Source organism: Eubalaena glacialis, chromosome 15 (genome assembly GCF_028564815.1).
Source record: "Eubalaena glacialis isolate mEubGla1 chromosome 15, mEubGla1.1.hap2.+ XY, whole genome shotgun sequence".
NCBI classification, from domain to species: Eukaryota; Metazoa; Chordata; class Mammalia; order Artiodactyla; family Balaenidae; genus Eubalaena; species Eubalaena glacialis.
Window position 1 is genome coordinate 18,458,401 of NC_083730.1, and position 23,981 is coordinate 18,482,381.

The following is a 23,981-nucleotide window of genomic DNA, read 5'->3' on the forward strand; positions in this document are numbered from 1 at the left end:
TCTATTTAGGAGCAATTTAAGGTGGAGCTAAAGCAACAGGCACGCAATTCCCTTGCCCAAACCACAGAGGGTGCTGTTGAGTCTTGGTAGGAGTGTGGTTCTCACTTCCACAGCTGGGAGAGAGACTCCCTTACTGCTCTGCCCTCCTTTGTGGACAAGTTTGCCTTTCCTGAAGCTAGCTCTCCAGGGAAATGAATAATCATCAGACAGAAATAGAAGGCTTAATTTGGTACCAAAATTGGGAGAAAGCATATGGATCTCAACTGAGAACGTTTAAGAGTGAACAATGTTTTTAATGAGAAAAACAATCTTCAGTACAATTCAGTTTTATTTAACACACGTAAGTACACAGGGACATTCAGCACATATAGAATCTGTTAAGTGGAGTCATCAAGAAATGCCTTGAGAGGCAGACATCTTACGTCACGTGATGTACTCAGTGAGTTCAATCATTACATTTTATACAGGTATCACATCATCTTTCGCTTGTAAATTACCAATGAAGCCACATATGTCTCTACGTTTACAAGGACAGGTCCAAATACAGTGCCAACAAGATCAATAAGACACCAAAAGCGTACACTTGGGATGACAAGGTAAAGTTTACCTCAGTGCAGAGAAAATCTGAGCTGTGATGAAGTTTGCAACTGTGGTTGTCAAAACAGCCAAGGAGAGATTGGTGTGAACAAGAGTGCAGATGTTGGTTTAGCAGTTAGAGGTGTCTGTCTCGCCGTCAGATACTATCCACGCCAGAGTTTTACAATTGTGATGTTCTAGGGGCCAACAGTTTTGGCCGTCTGTGCAGCCAGGCTGTGTGGCCAGCTGGCCGAGGCCCACTGCCCAGGTATTTGGCTCCTAGGGCCCTCACAGCTTTGTTCTAACCCTCCATGGGGTGTGCCGTCCATGCTTTGGGGTGGCCTGCCCACAGTCTCACACCTTCCTCCTGATGCCCTGAACATTCTGTTTAAAAAAAAAATCTCTAAGGCATACTTTTACACTTCATCATTCCAAAGCAGCTTTGTAGTCTAGAATAAATTAATCCCCATTTCAGTTCATAAAGTGAACACGTGCTAGGTACTCACACTGAAGACTCGGGAAACCACTGGAAAAACCGAGAGCACCTCTTGTTCTCCTCAGGTTTCTCTATCTGTATCGGGCACAACAGCATGTTCACCAAACAAAGCAAGTCTACGCTGTATAGTTGTGAGTTTCTTCCTGGGAAGCTACATATATAATCTTTATAAATACAATGTACATGCATTATGGCATAAATTCACTTTTTAAGAATACCTAAAGTCTAAAACCAAGGTATAGGATGGGTTTGCCATCACTAGAAATGACAAACTTCATATCGATATGAAAGAGATGTTCTAGTGGTCTTAATTTCCTAACATGTTCTTTAGAAATCTGTTTCAATAAAATAACAGATGTATTTGTTCCTGGGCTGTGACCCTACTTTTTTTGTATGTTATATAAACTCTGACAATCTATGCTTTTTAAATTAGACACTCCCGTTATCATTTTGGTTGCTTTGTAAACTTCACGTATTTTTTCTGAAGTTAATAAATCATTTTCTATTTTTGTACTTAATAAACCATTTTGCCCAATTAACCAACCAATCAACAACCAACCAACCAACCAAATCCCCAACTATATACAGAGCAAGGTTTATTAGGAGCAAGTCATCCAAAATATTATTTTACAGTTTTTTTTTTTCCATTACTATGAGCAAGAACCAGCATAATCTGACATAAGGAGAAGAAAGTGACCTAGTTAAAGCTTACTTGGAAGTGTGATGAACTCCCTACTGCAATGTTTGGATAGATTCGGAAAGATTGAGAGCCTCCACATTTGTATACACAGTCAGCCCTCCGTGTACTCTGCCATTTTATATCAGGGACTTGAGTATATGTGAATTTTGGTACCCTCAGGGGTCCCGGAACCAATCCTCCGCAGATACCGAGGATGACTGTATGCTCCTGAATGCTTGTGCCATAGTTAATAATTTTCTAGGATACTTGTTTAAAAGAAATGCCGTCTTAGCTTTCCTTTAACTGATCAGTAGTAGTTTGAAGGCTGAATTGTAACTATTACATGATAGCTGACTTATGGGAACTGCAGGTCTGTGAAGTTTCTGGAAGGAAGGGGTAAGCTCTTTCTTAAAAAGATCTGTAGCCAAAGAATCTTCTTTTCAGGTATACGCTATGCTTCCAAACTTGGTTCTTTATTACAAAAGTCCATTTAAGAGATTATAGTGACTGGATAATTATATTAACTAGATCATAAGTAGTGATCATTTTGATTTTGAGCTATTAAATACAGTATCACTTAAGCGGGATATGAGCATTTTAGAAGGCTAGGTGTCTGGGAAACTGTAGTCTCCACAAGGAAAATTTGTGTGTGTGTGTATTTTCTCATTAATCTCCAATCGGTTAGGTGTTAATAAAGAAGGTAGTGGCTAAACCCTAGGAAATTGGATTGAGTAATTGCCTAGCAATCTCCCGGAGAAAAAAACCCCACGTAAACACAGAATCTTTCTGGTAAACAATAGCACGTTTTAGGAAATCCAAAGGAAAATAGTGTCAATAATTAGGACTGCCACATGACCTCAAAACCCAATGTCAGAACAACCAGCTTCCAACAGCATTCAGAGGTGGGGTTTAGCGTGAGGAAACTGCTGATCTGGGCTGGCAGTGCAATCACAGTGGTTATTGATTTCCGGGCTTCTGGTGCACCGAGCAACGGGACCGCTGGCTGCCCCTCCCTCTGCGGCGGTGAGAAACGACCTGGGGACGGGACGGCCACTTCCTGCGGAGCGATGTGTGCATGCCTCAGTCAATAGGTGGCACGAGCAGGAGTCTGCCCCCGGGGACCATGCGGAGGGACACAGACCCGGCTGTGCCCCCCATGACCCCGGGGGGGGGTGGGCACTGAGGAAGGACGGGACTCTGGGCTTGGAGACCTGGGGGAACGGGGACGGGACGCAGACACGAGCCCTAGACCATGAAGCGGTGCTCCTTGCCGTCGTGGGCCATGAGGATGACGTTGCGATTGGAGGTCCAGATGAGCCGGGCCAGCCTGAGGGCATTGTGGGAGCCGGGGGACGCCGGCTGCACGGGGGGCACCTGGTAGGTCTTAACACAGCGCAGCTGGGGTGCCGAGTTCAGCATGCCGATGCTCCCCAACAGGGAGGTGTTCATCTGGAGGGACACGGGGACAGGAGAGCACACGTGTCACTGCAGGAACCGCTTCCCTTTCCCCGCCACAGAGAGGGGTTCGAGGGACACACCCTTGCGGTCACTTTCTCCTCCATCATGAGGCTTCACGGTCATCTAAGAGTCTATTGTTAACCTCTAAAGGGCTCCTTTCAGTGTATTTGAAATTGTTCTGATGCTGTTACAGCAAATGCGTAAACCCAGAGAAATTTTACCTGGTGGGTAGAACTGGACAGCAGGAAAGCCCATCCATCTTTAAGAAGGCAGCTAAATGATACATTTTAATAAAATGGTTCAATCAGACAATATTTGGAAACAGTGGGTATTTCAAATGGCAGACTTTTCTGTTCTTTAGTAATAATGCTCACCGCATCCCCTGAAGCATGAGCCCCCAAAGACGAGTTTGGGGACTTAGAATTAGTTTGAGAAAATGACGCAAAGTTAAGCAGTAGACAGAGTAATAGGTGACCAGATCAAAGCTCAAAACTTAACCCCCTTCTCATCGCTACCTACCACACCTTCCCTCCTCACCTGCTTTTTAAAAAATCCAATCTCTGGAAAGCTCTAGTTTATTTTGAAGGAAAAAACAAGAATCAACCACCTCTCAACACTGCACGTGTGGCTCACTGTTTTGCTGCCACGCTAAAGAAAGCACACTCTAACGCTTTATTGGCAGGATGTTTTAATCAGTTGGTGATTTCTGCTTTTTGGGCAGCTTTTCTGGCTTTGACTTGAGTTTTAAGTTCTCTTAATTCGTTCACGTAAATGGAAAATAACATGGAAATTATGGCTCATGAACAACTATGCATTCATGTCAAAGTGCTAAATGCTGAATGGCCGTTATCTAAGTGAACTGTCATCTGAGCGACTGAGTCTGAAGAATCCTTTAGATTCTAAATATTACTTAACATTTTTTCAATATTCCTCTTTTGTGCTATTACAAATCACGTGGCAAGCACACTGACCATCAGGAAAGAGGGCTTGGGAATAATATTTTTCTTTGCACTAATTTTCATGTGCAGTTCTTCTCTCCAGCAGTACCTCCACCTGAATGTACGCGATTCTAGGGACTTGCGTGAAGCATGCAGATTATGCTCCAATGTCTGCACACGGCTGACACAGGAAACTTGGCGTGTCCTAGGACATTTAAGGTGTGTTATTGCTGATACCATGCTCTGCATTTGGATCAGTGCAAAATATAAGCCATTCCTTTCCCGGCCCTTCTCAGAAGCAGTATGGTGTCAGGGGGTGTAAATCATGGCATCTCTGGCAGGACACGTGCAGGCTCCACTGACATTTTCACAATTTAAATCATCTTGAGTAATAACCCTTTTAAGATGACTAATGTTACTGATTTTCCTGCATTAATAATAGTGCCAAACACAACACAGAGGTGAAAAAAAATCACTAGTGTACGAGGTCACATTTTAAAACCAAATGTATGATTATCATTAACTCTTTCTGTTAAAGTGCAGTTAACATTTAAAGCCAGGCAGTACCTTACCGTCATCCTCTAAGAACCTCTTTCCTTGCGTCCTTCCCTCCTTTTTCCAAAAACTCCATAAAAGATAAAAATCAGGGCCTTATTGCTTTCTGGAGGTTCCCAAATAGCTTAAATATAAATAATGATGGTGAGCTTGATTTGCTAGTTCTCACTTGTACAAAGAGTAACAGTACATCATTATTTAGTCCTCTTACAGAGCAGATCCAAATGATCCAGAAAATTGCCGGTTAAAATTAACTGGCATCAACAGGCATACTGTGCTTTTAAAAAATCTAATTTCTCAGTTGATAAATAACTACAAAGTATTTTTCATTCTTTATGGATTTTCTATGAAAATGTGTATGAAGCTTGATTTCTGCTGGTGGCTCAAAAAGCTAGGGGCATCCGATAGGCTCAGACACATCCTTATTTTTAATTCCTTCCTTCAAATTTAGCCACGTACAAGAAGTGGGTTGAAGGCTAAAGTGGGCAGGGAGAGAACATCTTACTGGAATGTGACAGGTGGAAAGATTTCCCAAAAAAGTCCACTATTATATCTGGGTTCTCCTTACAAGCTGAATCATCCTTCAAATGATTGATAAATGCTTTGTTAGGGTCAAACAGCCTTCCTGCCTCAGAACAGGGCTATGTGAAATTCTACACAGTACGTAACGATTATGGTAGAAAACAGATGGAAAGACAAAGACTCTCATGTTAACTATAATTTGTTGTTCCTCAGACCATCCTTTTCCTATGATCTCTTCAAATAAGAGATGAATCTGAAGTAGTAAGGGTGGGTATTGATTTTTCCAGTAAGCTCCATCGAAGAACTCTCACCAAAACAACTAGCCATTTTGTTATTCAACATTAATATTTGATCAGAGACTGGCTACAAATTATGCTAAAGTAAAGGCAATCTGAGTCCTGCATGAATGAAAACTACATGGAATTGTAATATTTGGTCACATTAGCTTTTTTCTTCACTACCAAGATAATACATACTCATCGTGGAAAATTCAAACAATAAAGAGAAGTATAAAAAAGAAAGCAAAAATCCCCTGAAATATCATTTCCCAGAGACAATCACTAACCTTTTGGTCAACCACTTTCCAGATCTCCAAGCCTATATCCACGTAAGGAGAAGCAGGTTTAAGGAGTTTTACATAAACAGGCTCATATTAAAAGGCAGTTGCACAATCTGCTTTTTTCAGTTGAGGGCAATCTTTTTATGTTAATGACTATAGATTTACATCATCCTTTTAAAATGGCTGAATAGTATTCTATTGTATGATGGAATAAAGAAAACTAAATGAAACCAATATCCATCTAATTTATTATTAGCATTCCTGGAAGAGGATACTTAATTGTTGGAGGGTGGTGGTAAAATTCAGGTGAGAGAATGATGGTTGTATTTCATTACTAAACTCTCCTGGCTCAAATACCAATGGATACACTGAAGTGAAATATTCAAATAGTAGGAATACGTTCGTTGTTGGAGAATCAAAGGGCTTGAAAGATTGCCAAATGACATCATTTAGCGGCTGAGTATGTAAACGAACTAACGGCAACCATGGCTTTTTCCTTCCCTTTAAAAATAATGCTTCACAAGACCAGTTCTGAGAAGATTATTTTCTGAACACACAGACATACATACAGATGTAATTCATCAAAACAGGAAGTGTTTTAATGCTATTCTCAGTGTAAGTAATGTTGCACCCAAACCTTTTACTAAGTCTCACTTGAGTAATTATCCAACCAGTAATTCTCATTAACACTCATTTCTCAGCAAAGATTTTAATAGCTGATGGCTTTTGTAAGGCTCTATATTAATAAGGCTTCATTAAGTTTTCAAAATATATTGCAGTACATTTACTGGAATCATATAAAAGTATTATCATACATCATTAGACCTAAACAATATGTATATAAATAAATCAGCCAAGCCCATTGGGGGAGAGCCACGGTAGATCTAACACTGCTTTTTGGACTCTCTTTAATTCAAATAAAAACCCACTATACTTCTGGAAGAGGTTTTATTGTATTTTCTTGAGAAAGTTGAAATGATATTTCTGTGTCTTCCACTTAAATTTTAAGACCAAGCTGGGTATAATTTAAGCAGGGAAGAAATGGGCCACATTTTAAATTCTGACATTGGGTTTAGAGGCAAGAAAGACCTGGGTGTTGCCTGAGTTGCTTGGGTGCTCTGTCCGCTGAACACACACCCCTGCAAGTAACACAAGGTGCCCCTGGAGAAGAGCGTGCAGACAAGGAAAGGAGATGGGCAGAGCCGCGTGGACAGACGCGCGGGGTTAAGTGCACTTGGGGAAGCCCAGAGGCAACAGCAGGAGCCTGAACTGGAGGACAGAAAGAGGTGTTTCAAAAAGACAGCATCTAAGCAATGATCTTGATCTCCAGGGTGAGGAAGATGCTAACGATAATTCCATCAATGAGCCGGGCAGCAACTCTGATAAACATAGAAAAAGATTCAAGGAAGGGATGAACATATCCAAATAGGACTCTGAAGACCTAGATAAGGGGGAAAAGGTTTACCCCTTAGACATTCAGGAAAATACTGGGGAAAGTTTCACATCTGGCCAATTTAGGAGGTATCCCTTTATATAAGGAAGTATATTTTCTTAGCAGGAAGAAAAATTGAACAACAAAAAAGAAGAGATCTGGTTTTGTTTATTCCCAAGAATAAGGCATGGGGTGAACACAAGCTCCTGGAAAGCAGGGACCCGAGACTGCTTGGTTCCATGTCCCTAAAGCTAGGCTGGCACCCAGCGCTTCCACACCAGATACATGCCAAACGAAGGGAGTTTCACATGGACACTCCTCCGGGATTTCAAGAGGACAGGAAATTCAGGAAAATGTGTATCAAAGTACAGTTGGTGTCACAGACACCACTGCGTTAGCAGAAAAGAACAGTTGGTAGAGACACTGTCTACAGGACCAGTGTTGCAAGAGTTGTTTATGGACTTGCTGTGGGATTTCAGTAGAATAAAATACGAGTCCTGGGGTTACCCACTAGGAAAAATGAAGACTCGGTGACATCTCTAAGGAAAAGTTTAATATGAGCCACTTAAGATGCTGGAGATATATTCTGGAAGAAAGGATAATAAGAAAACAGACTGGAAAACTAAATCAGATGAAAAGTAGAAAAAGCTAGGACAGATCTGGAAGTTGTCATGCTTCAATAGCATGTGGTTAATTAAGCAATTTATTGTATCTGTTTTACATTACATTAGCTATTGAGTTTTTAAAAATCATTGTCACGTTGTGAAGTCTTGTTTAAACTTTTATTTGCTTTTTTAGCTTTCAAAGGAATAAACTGAATCTCATAAAACATACTTGCATCCTAGGCTAGGTAACAGAATTTTCCATTAACTTGCGGGGGGGGGGGGGTTGGTAAGGTTTAACTTTTTTGTAGTTATCAGGAGTAAGGTAATTAAAAAGAAGATGGGATGGAGATTAATCACTGAGGATGAAACAGGTTCTATTATAAAACTCAGTTGCTCAAATTCATATTCACTGTAATCATAATCAAACAGAGCTGTTCTCATGTACTGCCAGTCAGTGATACTCAGATTTTTGAAAATGTTTTAATAGCTTGGAAATGAAGAGCATTATGTGGAAATTCAGAAAGCAAACGAAAATGAGATAATACAAATGAGGCATGAAGTTAATATGAGGCTGCCCTTTCCCCTGTGCCCTGTTGGCGTTGTCTGGATGCCTTGTGTAAATTAACAGCCTGAGCAGTGCTCCTTGCCCCAACTCCTTCCAGGCCAGGCCGTCACTTACATCTGAATGATGCCTACCTCTCTCCAAACACCCACCCCTCCCTACCCTGAACGCCTGGCCCTTCCTCGACGTCACCGTGTCTCAGCTCAGGTGTTGCTGCCTCTGTGAAGCCGGCCCACAACCTTACTCCCAGGTTCCCCCCGTATCGTAATTACTTGCTTATTTACTTGTGTCTCCCTCAGACTGAAAGCTTGGTGAGAGCAGACCCCCTCTTTCTAGGTTGCTAATTGTATTCTCAGTAGCCCCTGCATGCTGGCAGCTGGCACATAATCAGCAAGCAATAAATACTTGATATCTGTTGAAAGAAGGGAGGGAGGGCACAAGGGAGGGTTGGTGGGTAGGTCACCAGGGAGCCTTTCCCAGCAAAAGCGGATCATACACCACACATCAAGACCCTGCAGCATGTACACTTACCTGCCAGAAAGAAATGTGGCTGTCTGTGTTTGAGTAGGTGGCAAGATATCGTCCATCAGGGGCAAAGGCCACGGCAGTGATTGGTCCCTTGTGACCATGGATTGTCTGAAATAAAATTCAGAGTCATTCATCGCATGCATTGCACAGAACTGCTACGCATACAGATGCAAATACATTCAATGTTGAAAAAGTTACGTCATGGATATTAGAAACCATTATGTTCTTTACTTAAAAATTTAGGTTAGAAAAAGAGGAAAAGCAACCAAAGTTCTCTCATTGATACATCCAGGGGCTTTGATCTTGTTCTGAGGAGTCCACCTGTATCCTACTTGGGAGGACAGCATGAGTCCGAAGGAAAAGCATATATTAATGGGCAAACCAATGTGTTAATTCATTTATGTCCATTAGGGGAAGAATTTTACAATTAATTAGGAAGGTGAAAAACTGATCACCAAATCTATCCAGGAACTTCATCTGAAATGAAAAACAATCAAAGCTGTATCATAACATCCCCGTTCTGGAAGGAGTCAAAAACTATAATTTCAACCCCTTAATAATTATACATCTTTCACATTTTATGCTTCATTTCCCACCAATAACACTGTGTTTAAATGCATATGGCCACAATTAGTACACATACATACACGCATGAATTGGAGGTTTGAGCACACATATAAATCAAATGTTATTAAAAACAAGTTAACAGGGATAATTCTGAGCCTTTGCCAAATAGCTATCATTGATTTAACCATGGATTAAAAAAAAAGGATGTTGTATTTTAGACGCGGTCTTTGATAAAAGGTCTTTACTAAGAAAAAATTACACTCACGTTTAATGATATTAATAGTTACCGAAAAGACTGGGATACTTAGCAAATTAGCATAATACTGTATTGCTTCTACACAAACTATTAAAGACCGTATCTCTACCACATGAAGCAATATTCAGTCTGCTTACAACGGGAGGTTGGTCTCCCCTCTTGGTTTAGGAAGGAATGGGGAAATGTGTTCCCTTAAACTAAGGCAATGCTAGGAAGGGTTGTTTCCATCTGCTGTTTTTTGATGACGCGCTGTGAGCCTTGAGTCTTGGTGGGAGCATCAAGCCCACTGCGTGATTCAGGGCTCCTCCACCTCCGCCCTGCCACACGCATACTGTAAATTTCAGTGAGACACTTCTCACAATTCATATCTGAGTGATTACAATGAGGAAGGGAGACAGGGATGGGGGTGTGAGAACGTTCCTCAGTGCTTTTTGGGTTTTGTTCTTTCCTGTCATTAGACAAGGCGCTGTGGGATCCAAAATAATGCCTGTTTTTCAACACTCAGAGAAAAAAATGTTATACTGGTAGCACTGGGCTTTGGGCTGGCAGAGGACACTGCTCTGAGTCAGACCGCCTGCCTTGCGTTTGGGCTCCACTGCTTACTGCGGAAGCTGGGGCAAGTTATTTACATTCCTTAACCTCAAGGGCACCCATGTCTATGAAGCAGAGATGACTATGATGATGTCGATAACGATACTGAGAATGATACTGATAATTCCTGCCTCAAAGAGCTTTGTGAAGATTAAATGAGTTAGTACATATGTAGCCCTCTGCACAATGCATGGCACATAATAAGAATTCAATGACTATTATTAATATTTGTGTCACTCCTCCTTATTTAAAGATGATCAGATGAATATACTTGAAAGTTGCTAAGAGAGTAGATCTTAGATGTTCTTACCACAAAAAAGAAATGGTAGGCACATGATGGTATGGGGGTGTTAGATAACGCCAGGGTGGGTGATCATTTTGCAATATATAAGTGTATCAAATCATCATGTTGTACATCTTAAACTTACACATGTTATACGTCAATTATATCTCAATAAAGCTGAAAAAAAAATGACCAGACAAATGTAAACAATCACATAAATCAATTACTTGAGTATGCCATTTAATGAACCCCCCAAAAAAATCATATACGAAACCAGATTATACATATTGGGTTTGACCTGCAAAATGATTTTTAAAAACAGTTTCTGAGCCTATATTCCAATTCATTAAACATCATTTAAAATCAAGATTTCTAGCCTCTCCTGGAAAAGCCCAGGATTGCTTCCACTCTGGCAATCCTGGGCCTTTGCACGTGGCCACATGGGCCAGGCTGAGTGGAGGTGCCCTGTGGGCCTGGGCGTTTGCTCTCATGTCCCAGCCCTGACTCAAGTGGGTCTGTGTACCTAACACCCACTGCCTGACTCCCTTATTTCCTGTCTGGTCCCTCATGGCATTTAATGCAACCCTTCCATTAAAAATATTTCATTCAAAATAGTTTCTTCCATGCTCTGGGGTCCTGGTATGCATCAAAAGTGTGAGCACACTAAAATCTCCTCTAAAAGCTTGCCCTTCTTGCAAGCCCCCCCTCCACCAAAGCCCAGCTCCACGTAGAGGTGGATTCAACCCTCCTGCTGGAGTTAGGGCCCCTAAATCTCAAAGCAGAATGCTAAGCCTACCTCCTTCAGATTAGCATCCCTCCTTAATCAGCAACAAGAATGTGCTTCAGATAAGAAGAGAGTGCAACAGTGAGCAGGCTGTAAACCAGAAGGTCCAAAAGGATGTACCAACCCAATGGTCTCCTTAACATACCTCTCTGTGAGGTTGGCTAAGATGGCCCTGTAGTAAAGGCAGAAAGCCAGGCACACAGGCTCCTAATATTTCCTATTATATCTTCATCCTTTATAGTGTTCGAAACGTCCACTTGAATACTTCCGTGTCAGCTGAAGACACTCTTCATTATGTTATCTAGTGTCTCTAATAGAAGATCCTGTGAATTAAGTTCATCTTGGAATTTTCTGCCAGGAAAATGCTTATCTTTCCAGATAAATTTTGTTGGTTTCTTTTATCATGAAAAGATAATTACACAATCTCACACGAGCTTGCTTTCCTGCGAGGAAACTCAGAACTATATTTATGCTCATTCTAGGTGTCTAGTAATAAATACTTCCTCCTCATTTCACTAATCACCGTCCTGTTTTCCTTCATTGTTTTTATTGTCAAGGTTAGATACTGATTTTAATGTGTTAGTTTCTTTAAAGTCTGTTTTGAACAAAGGGGAATTATACTTTAGATCAGAACACATCAACACACACACACACACACACACACACACACACACACACACACACACACAGTGTGATACTGCGAGGTGCCCCACAGGCTGTCATTCAAAGCAACATAGAGAAAAACCACAGAGTACTGACTGCTGTGTCAGCTGATAGACCTGTTGTCTTATAAGAAAGCAAGTACCACTCATGGTAGCTCAGGGAAGCTCACTATTTTAAATGGTTTGGTACATCTGGTGAGTTCATTACAATCTCAGCCTGAGAGGTGCTTCAGTCCCCAGTGTAATGGAAATGTTGCCATTGTCTTTTGTTCAGAATCTCTGAATTTCTCTCAGATCTGCGCAGGCACCACCTGAACTGACTTGAACCCTCTATTCTGGCATTAGATGCAGCTGTGCGCGGATCACAGTGAACTTGGAAGTGCTTTGTGATGGGGCAAACCCAATGGTTTGGGATCTTAAATGCTCAACTAGAAAGAACATTTTCCAAAACAACGGGTTTCAAAATAAAAGGAGGCTTGGTTTACTTTTTATACGTGGATGAGTATCATATGCCTTGTTATATTTTTAGTCAAAGAAATTGCTGTCTTGAAAAGACAGAAATGGAATATAAAGAAATTAATCTAATTCAAGAAGTGCTATGAACAATAAAAGAAATCAAGCAATTATCCCTAGCAGGAGACAGAGTGCTGAATTGTTAAACACTCTCTCCCCCTTTTTCTTATGAAAGAAAAGGAACTGAGAGGCCTCATTAATAAGGAGCAAGGCTTGCACTTACCCAACAGTTTTTAACAGGCACATTCAATGTGCTCGGCAAAGAAGTATAATTAACCCTGTTGTACAGAGGAGGAGAGACACGGATTTCCAAAATGATTTGGTCAGCATCAATACAAGTTATGACTGTCTAGAATATTCTCTAAAACTGCTGTCTCTTCCTGGAGTTCTTGCTAATTCAGCTTCCAAATGTCAAATTTGAGAATTGAAACCAAAATGTAGGACTCTACTGCACCCACTCTACAGACTGTACGAGATCAAAGAGAACATCTATTAATTTCCAGGTCTCATCACTTTTTTAAAGGGGAGGAAAAAACCCAGCCAAACAAGATTTCCTACTTTTAACATAAATTCTGAAGAAAAGATTTCCAAACGTAGGTACAATTCTGCTATCATAAACACCATCACAAGGGAAAGACATAAAGGACTGACCCATGTATTTTGTATAACGGTTATTAAACTAAAAAATAAAAAGGACTTTGACTGAACTTTCACAGCCCCAGGGTCTGTAGGGCCTGCGAGGGAAGGGGCCACCCTGGTCGCAGGCCTTCTCGGGGAGCAGCATGGCTGGCTCAGGGGTAAAACAGGCAGTGACAATCTGAGGGGTGGTTGAAAGGTCTGCTGAGCTGCAGGTGCGTCCCCAGTTGGCTGCGCATGGTCTCTGAAGTTTCTGCAAATACAATTATGCTTTCAGTTGAGGCATTTTCCCTAGCGTGTGCTCTGGCAGACAGCAAACAGGACAAACCTGCTTTCATGAGATACAAGCATGGCAGATGCCTTGAGTTTAGGGTGAGCCTGAATGAAGTGTCCATCTGTGTACAAACGCAGGAAATAGCTGGAGACAGGCCAGATATCCAGGGAAGTGAGTGCTTAGGAAGTGAGGATGAGCCCCGAAAAGGAAAGGAGAGGTAACAGCAAAGACCTACAAATACCTACATTTTCCCAGGGCTGGTCCCTTACTGATAACAAACAACGCTAAGTGAGGTTCAGGACACGCTCTCCTCTGTACCTGAAGCACCAACCAAACATTTGGCATCTCTTCCCAACGGCAGCCAAAGTCAGGAAAAGGCGGATGAGGAAGGTGGACCAGGGTCTGATTTGCATGCCTTTCTGACATCCCAGTACAGGCTGCTGATTTCCCGGCTGACTGGTAGGGAGGTAACGGCTCAAGGCGGAGGGGAGACAAAGACATTGCTCTGACAGCTTTGTTTGTTAGGCAAGGGGAAGACTCATCAAAAAAGAGCCATTTCAAAAGAGTTGAAAAGTTAAGAATTAATTATGTTCAAGAAAAAACTACCCCTTTCCTTTCTCTGAAGCAACCAATCTGTGAAAATTGTATTATATGTTTAAGGTTCACCTGGCTCAAGGAAACAAATGATTTAGGCAGATGATAACACATTAAAAAAAAAGTCTCGTCTATGGCTGATTAGAAGGCCAGAGTCAAATTTAATTCCCACTATGAACTAAGCCTTCTGCAGCCTTTTTGTGTGCGGATCTTAAGGCCATATGACGTGGCCAAGAACATTGAAAGGCCACCCATTTTCTTCCGTATGTGCACAGGGCTGCCTTAAAGCAGGCCAGATGAAAATCCATTCTGTTTTCAAATCTCTCTAGAGAAGATGCCAAACCCTCCCCTGAGGACCCCCTTTCTGTGTTTAACACTGTGCTGTCAGGAAACTTTTCCTTTTTCAAATCTAAATCCAGAATGCTACAGTGTAAGTAGCCTGCTTCCTCTGTTCTAGCCTCAGTAGAGATGGAGAACAGCTGGTCACCAATCTTAGTATGATAACCTTTTATAGACTTGAAGGCTGTTACTGCAACTTGCTCCTTTTTTACTTATTTATTTTTTATTTTCAGGATTTAAAAAAAATTTCAGTGACTATCATGTAACCTTTCCTTTCAGGTCTCATTTTCCAACTCTTAAAATAATTTCTGTATCTTTTCCTTAAACTTTCTCCAAGCTTTCAAATCATGACATCTTAGAGTTGGATGGTATCTTAAAGGTCAACCACATCTCAAAATGTGGGATTTCAAACCGGACTGAGTGCTGGAACAGGCAACTGGCTGTCGTTATAGTTTCTCATAACACCACGCAGGAGGCCAGGACTATGCTTATTTTATCACAAACCTGCAACCGTGGCTGGAAAAGCTGGTAAAGTTGTTGGCCTGCAGATGGCTGACACCCCACAGTCCTCACACTTGTGGGGAGAGGCAGGGTCCCTGAGCCCACTGCTATCATGGTAGATGAAGGAAAACTATTTTCCTTGACCTTAAACAGAGGTTTAAAGATTAGAAGCTGCCTCACCCCTCTTCACGGGTGGGGAAGGAGGTGGATGGTGGCCCCATTGCTCTCATCAGCAGTCTCTCTTCCTGGGGCTCTGAAGGTTTTCACCCTCCCATGAGCTCGCCTGTGCCCCCATAGAGGCAATACCTACCTACAGGTACCATAAATAGGTACTTCTTGAGGAAAGAATCATAAAACTAGGGGCCCAGCTCTTTGTCACCTGGGACACAAAATATGGAAACTGAAAGTATTGACCAAAATGGAAGTAGATGGAAAATGCACTCCAAACATTCTCTAGCATTGAAAGGAGCCCAGCTTCTCTTACTGGCTGTACTATTCGCGACTGTGTAAGCATATCCGCCTCGATGCTGCCCTTTGGTGGTTCTACAATGATTCTGAACAGAGATCTGAGGGTTGAAAATGGGTTGTTCAACTCAATAATTTCTTTTCTTGATGGAGGGCCAAGCCAATATTTTTTATTCACATTATGCCAACTCTATATTATAGAGTCAACCCATTGTGGCATTTGCCAATCCAAGGGGTATCGGAACGATTCAGTGAATTGAGTTATTTTCTATCACTATCTAACTGAAAAGAATATATATTCAGGGCAAAGGACAAGTAGATATGATATCATTTTAACATCTTAATGGAAAACAGATTTAAGGATAAATATAATAAAGTTCGCTATCTTAAGCTTTATTATAAGATACAATGCCTCCAGTAAACAGACTTTATTCCCTAAAAATAGCTGCAGCATTTACTGTACATTTCAGTTACTGTAAGTTACTTAAATGTCATTTGGGAATAAACTGACTGACACTGATGAATTAAAGGAGATTTTTTTTTTTTTTTTTGATATCTACATATTGGTAATCCTTAAGACACAGGCAATAGTTTTTGAAATTTCTTTGTGGAGGATTATAACCAGCATGTGTGTGCACAACACACTTATCCAGGAATAGTAAGAATCAAAAGATGCTCAAGGGGCTTCCCTGGTGGCGCTGTGGTTGAGAATCTGCCTGCCAATGCAGGGGACATGGGTTCGAGCCCTGGTCTGGGAAGATCCCACATGCCGCGGAGCAACTAAGCCCGTGCGCCACAACTACTGAAGCCTGCGCGTCTGGAGCCTGTTCTCTGCAACAAGAGAGGCCGCGATAGTAAGAGGCTCGCGCACCGCGATGAAGAGTGGCCCCCGCTCGCCGCAACTAGAGGAAGCCCTCGCACAGAAACAAAGACCCAACACAGCCAAAAATAAATAAATAAATAAATAAAAATTAAAAAACAAAAAAACAAAGCAATGAGCAAGCATCCTTGAGTATATGTATTTATTTATAAATGATATATACCTGTGATCTTTAAAAAGAAAAAATGCTCAAGATTGCTTCACTATTGTAATTTAGGCATTAGTAAGAATTTCAGATTTTTAGGATACTGAGGCTTATATATTCACTAATATCAATTATACATTACCAAAATTAAATTTAAAAAGGAAGATCTACAAATGAACAAGTAGAGAGTAACCATTTAATAGTTGATTTCCAATCTTAAAATATTGTAGCCATCATAACAGCAACCTCTATGAAAAAAATATGTACCGGTCTTAGGCATTGACTCCCTTCTATTCGATTGAGGAACTTTTTCAGATTCAAATAAATTTTCCATAAGTCTCACCACTTAAAGTCTTTCTTCCTCTTTTTCTTGCTACAGATAATCAGGAGCTGACCACACATGTGTACCTGTACACACACACACCCGTCTTCTGCTTTACTAGAGCAAATATTTTCAGGATGAAGTAACTAAAAAATACCCACTTAAATTATAATAACTGATGTAGTATGTTTGTATTGTGTGTGAGACTCTTTTAAGCTAAATAATGATAACAGAAGAAAAAAATCTAGTTTGAGACATAATTCCAACCATAACATTTTTCATATACGTTAACATTTTAAAATAGAGTCATATTTAAAGATTATTCATGGATACTCAAATACTGAATGCCTATATGATTTAGATAAATGTGCTTCAGTTTCCAATAAAAAGGATAGAGAATAAATTAATTGTTATCAACTATTCACATTGCTGGTATGAAATAATTGTAAGACATTTATTAAAGTATAACTTTCTGTAGCTTTTAAGAATATGCAAATGTTTTCTATAGATCTCAGACCCAAAGCTAAGTATTTTTTATCATATTTCTAATATAAATCTATTCAAACACATGCTAGAAGTCTTAAAATGAACAAAGTTTTGCTTTTGTATTCTCAGACTATGAAGATTCTGATAAAAAAAATTCTGTTGTTAAATATTCACAGGATTCCTGAGAAATTGGACCAACATAAAATGGTTATATAATTTTTCAAAGAAGACAGGAGAAAATATTCTTAAAGATAATACTGTGCCACAAAAGTAAAGCCCAGTTGCTTCCACTTGGAGTTCCTTAGGACATGAACTGTCGTATCTCTGCGCCCTCTCAAAAGACTGCAGGCCCTTCCATAGCAGCCTTCAGCAGACATGCACCCACATGAACCAGCAGGGACAGCAATCACATTCCTGAGGAATCGTCCATCCAGATGGACCTCAGCATTTTCGTGGGTTCTGATTTGGGTTAAGGCGAACACAGAAGATGGTTTTGGCTAGAGCCTTAGGACAGGGTCTTCACACATGTGCTCTCCCACCTCTCTTTGGCCTGGTACAGTGCCTGGTGACACAAAACTGTCTTATGCAGATTGTACTAATATGGAATTTATATTTTTCAAAATCACATTTCAAAAGGATCTAATGTTTTCGTCATTCCAAAAAGAGAAGTGACTTGAAAGTGTTAACGAAACCTAAAGCATTACATAAATTTCTAAAATTCATACGTGTATTAACCGATATATTACTCTATCTTCTGGCTCATATTTATTTTGGAGAATGACAGAGTACATACACTAATAGACAATACAGATTCAAGAATTTTATACTTTTATGTGTGGTTTATTAGGCTTCTTTAACTTACTAAAACAGAAAGTCAGATTAGTCTGGAACGTAACCTAATTAATACTGACCTATATTACAAGGTCTATTTCTTTTGTTAAGTCAAGACATGCCAAATTAGAAAACTGTAAAATCATCCTCCTATCTTTGAAGTATCATTCCATATTTTTAATATTAAAATAGTAATAAAACAATAAAATAATATATGTAAATTTTTTTTCCAAATAGCAACTGAATTTTAAAATATTCCCTGGCAATTACTATGGCAAAATAACACTGATACTACTTGTCAGCCCTGACTTATTCTTAGACTACCCCATCTTTATCTAGGGGATTAAAATTTGACCTTGTTGCTCTTTTGAATGGGCAAAATTTTCCGAGACACAATTTGCTTATTTGTAAAATAAGGATAATATCTTTCTTGCCTACCTCATGGGATTCAATATTTTTTGGAGAAATGTACTTTAAAATGTTTATCAAGAGCTTAATATGTTATAAGCCCCATGTTAGATATCAGTAGAAAGATGAGACATGACCCCTTCCAGTGAATCTAGGAGGAGACTGGGACGGGTTGACAGTAAGCAACTAGTGTGTGATATACGAAATGGCATAACAGAAATGTGTGTTGGGTGCCATGGAAACACAGATGAATAAGCAGCAATTTCTGTTCAGGGGTAGATGTCAAAACAAGGTACAGAAAGAAGGTGGTAGTGGAGTTGAGCTTTAAAGGAGAAGTTGGCCTGAAGGACAAGACTTGAAAGGCCCAGATCCCAGCAGAAAGGTGAGGCAGACCTGTGGGAGTGAAGATGTGGGAGAGGTCCAGGAATTGTCCCTCTGCCACTGGGAGTGTCAGGGGGCAGAGGACGATGAAGAGGGACAGGTTTGGGGATGAGGGAAAAAGCTAGCTATGGCCAGGCTATAAACTGCCTTTTTCTTGTGCTAAGAAATTTGGACTTAGTTCATAGTCCCAAACTCCATAGGGAGTTTCCCAAAGTTTTTAAATAAGAGAATGGTCAGATCAGACCAGTTTTAGGAAAATTCTGGCAGAGAGAGGAGAGAAATTAGAGAAAAAGGAATGATTGGCAGGCAAATATAGTAGGTAAATTAAGAGTTGAATGAAGAACTGGATGCGGGCAGGAAAGAGAGGTCCAACTGGGCGGGTGGTGATGCTGTTTCCTGGACAGGGAAGCATAAGAAAAAGAAAGTGCTTTTAGTGGGGATGGGAGGGGGTGGTGGGACATCATCAGGGGGAAATAATGAGCTTAGTTTGGGACATGTAGATATTAAGGTGGAGGGCTTGAGCAGGTAGTTGGAAATATCTCAGAAAATGAGAAAGAAAAATTTGGAGCTCAGGAAAAGATTTATGGAAAGAGAGACAGATTTGGGAGTTATTAGCACACAGACAGACGCTGAAGGCGTAGATCCTGCACTCAGCAGTGTTCCTGGCACACAGCAGTCTCTCCGTGACTATCTGTTAAATAACTGAGTGTAAGGGGCTGAGATAACCCATGAACAGCAGAAAGAGTAAAAGGAGCAAAACGATGCGCTTAAAACGACAGAGGACACTACCAGTGTAAGGCGTGGGCAGAAAAGAGCTGGTCTGTTTTACAATTTGTAGACTTGAAATCTCAGTTTTTAACTAATATTTTTAAGTGACAGATTTCAAAGTTGTCCCCAGCGTACAAGTCACTTTTCAGGTAGAGAATTTTGCGATGAATCACTGCAGTGAATACCCAACAAAATTGCTTTGAAGTTTGATAACAATTTTATATTTTAAATAATAACTCTTTATCAAGCAGTAATTATTTAACTCAGATCAGTAAATAGTTTATTAAAAAGGCAGATTGCTAGGATCAAAAGCATATATTTGAACTTCTAATTCCAAACAGCCAATACTAATCAACTGACAAAACTGACAGTCCAATTTCTCTAATTTTAACTTTGCTTAAATTTCATCAGTTATCCACAAATTTTGATATTTTAGGAAGGTCATTATACAATAGGGTTAAGACTTCCCTGAGTATAACTATAAAAAGACAAAAAAGATATACTATTAAAAGGAAAGACAAAAAGAATTTAAAACGGAACTTGTATGTCTGTGTATGTGTGTATGCATGTATACACACACATATGTATTTGGTTGCTCACTTTGATATACAGATCCTTTTCAAAAATGAAAGGAGAAATATTTTAACCAAATTAATGATTTATAAAGACTCATATTAATGATCACAATCACCAACTTTGTTCTGATAGAAATTTCACTGATTTACTAGATTTCATAAACTAGAATCAATGCAAGATATACTGGATAATTTACTACTAATTATAGTCATACAATGCATATTTAAGCAAGCACTCCCTATAGTTTGGTCAAAGAGAAGTCACTTACACATAAAGGAAAATGAATTAAATATCCTCTTGCTGAGAATAAGCTCTACAGGAATATCTATTTGATACCCCTAGAGTGGGAGATAGGCTGGCTGAAACCTTTTTATCTTTAATGCAATCACATTGTCTAATGATAAGCCAAACTAAAAGGCCAATTCATTATAAAATTCAATATCAGGACCATCAAACTCTTTAGCACTTAATAAGCAATTAATATTTGTCAATGAAAAAATGTTTTGGTAACACAAGGTGAAAATCAATAACCCTAGCCCACTTGTTGCATTCTGTAGCACTGACAAGCTATCCAAATAACTACAATCCTTAAGGGAAACAACTGCTTTGATGTTGTAATTTATGTTCTTCCCAAGGAAACATGAATCCTTTGAAGCTTTTTGTTTATAACTCAGAATGCACTGTGTTAGTAATCTGCTTATAATTGCCATCATGTATGTAACCCACAGATGCGTGCCTTAAAATAACACACCATGACTTATGACAGATGCTATTAAAAGCATACTTAATAGTATGCACACTAATTTTATTCACTTTTGAGCAAAAGCATGTAAAACTCAAGCAATAGCCCTCCATTTAATATAATATTTTCCTTTTAGGAGTAAGTATATAAAGAAGGCAGCATGGACACATTTCTGAAGGCTTAATAGATTATATATATGAACTCTGCATTAGCAAAAATGATCTTTAATAGAAGTATGATTTTTATTTTGGAGTTCTTCTTTAAGAGAATAATGCAAAAAAAGGAAACTAAGAATTACCTATAACGCCACCACTTTTTTTTTGAAGTACCTGTAATAAAACTGGAAACCCTACCCAACTATTCTTACTAATTAGATCCCAGGCCTCAGAAGAACCACCATAAGCCACTTGGCACACATCCTTCTAGACGTTCTATTAGCTTGTCTTTGAAATCATAAAGTTTAGCAGTTTTTTTCTAGTATGAACAATTTGGTATTCCTCTAAACTATTTTATTTTTTTTAATAAAAATATTTTTTCGGAGATGAGACTTGTAGTTGTCAAATCATTTTAAATGTTAAAATTAAAATTGTGCACCATGTGGTGAGTGTATGCTCCTCCCCACCCCCAAATCTGCTTCTGCTTTAAAAAACAACAACAAAAAAGAGAAACATTATTTAACACATTTAATTGCTTGTATAGCTTGGAAAAGGTAGAGACTCACTAATTATTTTTCTAAAACAATAAAAGGAATAAAAGGCAGGTGTGCTCTTTTAAAGGGGAGGGTTCTTGAGAACCTTCAAGATGGCGGAGGAGTAAGATGTGGAGATCACCTTCCTCCCCACAAATACGTCAGAAATACATCTACATGTGGAACAACTCCTACAGAACACCACCTGAATGCTGGCAGAAGGCCTCAGACTTCCCAAAAGGCAAGAAACTCCACACGTACCTGGCCGTGTGGCTGACAGGGTCTTGGTGCTCCAGCCAGGTGTCAGGTCTGAGCCTCTGAGGTGGGAGAGACGAGTTCAGGACACTGGTCCACCAGAGACTTCCTGGCCCCTCGTAATATCAATCGGCGAGAGCTCTCCCAGAGATCTCCATCTCAACACTAAGACCTAGCTCCACTCAACGACCAGCAAGTTCCAGTGCAAGACAACCCATGCCAAACAACTAGCAAGACAGGAACACAACCCCACCCATTAGCAGAGAGGCTGCCTAAAATCATAATAAGTTAACAGACACCGCAAAACACACCACCGGACGTGGTCTCGCCCACTAGAAAGACAAGATCCAGCCTCATCCACCAGAACACAGGCACCAGTCCCCTCCACCAGGAAGCCTGTACAACCCACTGAATCAACCTTACCCACTGGAGGCAGACATCAAAAACAAAGGGAACTAAGAACCTGCAGCCTGTGAAAAGGAGACCCCAAACACAGTAAGTTAAGCGAAATGAGAAGACAGAGAAATATGCAGCAGATGAAGGAGAAAGGTAAAAACCCATAAGACCAAACAAATGAAGAGGAAATAGGCAGTCTACCTGAAAAAGAATTCAGAGTAATGATAGTAAAGATGATCCAAAATCTTGGAAATAGAATGGAGAAAATAAAAGAAACGTTTAACAAGGACCTAGAAGAACTAAACAGCAAACAAACAATGATGAACAACACAATAAATGAAATTAAAAATTCTATAGAAGGAATCAATAACAGAATAACTGAGGTAGAAGAACGGATAAGTGGCCTGGAAGATAAAATAGTGGAAATAACTACTGGACACCAGAATAAAGAAAAAAGAATGAAAAGAACTGAGGACAGTCTCAGAGACCTCTGGGACAACACTAAATGCACCAACATTTGCATTATAGGGGTCCCAGAAGAAGAGAAAAAGAAAGGGACTGAGAAAATATTTGAAGAGGTTATAGTTGAAAACTTCCCTAATACAGGAAAGGAAATAGTAATCAACTCCAGGAAGCACAGAGAGTCCCATACAGGATAAATCCAAGGAGAAACATGCCAAGACACATATTAATCAAACTATCAAAAATTAAATACAAAGAAAAAATATTAGAAGCAGCAAGGGAAAAGCAACAAATAACACATACAAGGGAATCCCCATAAGGTTAACAGCTGATTTCTCAGCAGAAACTCTGCAAGTCAGAAGGGTGTGGCAGGACATATTTAAAGTGATGAAAGGCAAAAACCTACAACCAAGATTACTCTACCCAGCAAGATTCTCATTCAGATTTGACGGAGACATTAAAACCTTTACAGACAAGCAAAAGCTAAGAGAATTCAGCACCACCAAACCAGCTTTACAACAAATGCTAAAGGAACTTCTCTAGGCAGGAAACACAAGAGAAGGAAAAGACCTACAATAATAAACCCCCCAAAATTAAGAAAATGGTAATAGGAAAATGCATATCAATAATTACCTTAAATGTAAATGGATTAAATGCTCCAACCAAAAGACACAGACTGGCTGAATGGATACAAAAATAAGACCTGTATATATGCTGTCTACAAGAGACCCACTTCAGACCTAGGGACACATACAGACTGAAAGTGAGGGGATGGAAAAAGATAATCCATGCAAATGGAAATCAAAAGAAAGCTGAAGTAGCAATTCTCATATCAGACAAAATAGACTTTAAAATAAAGACTATTACAAGAGACAAAGAAGTACACAACAAAATGATTAAGGGTCCATCCAAGAAGAAGATATAACAATTGTAAATATTTATGCACCCAGCATAGGAGCACCTCAATACATAAGGCAAATGCTAACAGCCATAAAAGGGGAAATCGACAGTAACACAATCATAGTAGGGGACTTTAACACCCCACTTTCACCAATGGACAGATCATCCAAAACAAAAATAAATAAGGAAACACAAGCTTTAAACGACACATTAAACAAGATGGACTTAATTGATATTTATAGGACATTCCATCCAAAAACAACAGAATACACTTTCTTCTCAAGTGCTCATGGAACATTCTCCAGGATAGATCATATCTTGGGTCACAAATCAAGCCTTGGTAAATTTAAGAAAATTGAAATCGTA

General features: G+C 39.8%; 1 protein-coding gene across 4 annotated transcripts in view; it reads right to left on the bottom strand.

The window, feature by feature from the left end:
- Positions 1–330: 330 nt before the first annotated feature.
- Positions 331–23,981, bottom strand: part of WDR7 (WD repeat domain 7) — a 370,109-nt gene continuing 346,458 nt past the window's right edge. For all 4 annotated transcript variants that reach the window (XM_061169470.1, XM_061169471.1, XM_061169468.1 and 1 more), the window contains 2 exons: positions 8,914–9,018; positions 331–3,200 (listed from right to left, as the gene is read on the bottom strand). In XM_061169470.1, coding sequence (XP_061025453.1) covers positions 2,997–3,200; positions 8,914–9,018 — 309 coding nt within the window. In that variant the 3' untranslated portion in view covers positions 331–2,996. The remainder of the gene's footprint in view (positions 3,201–8,913; positions 9,019–23,981) is intronic.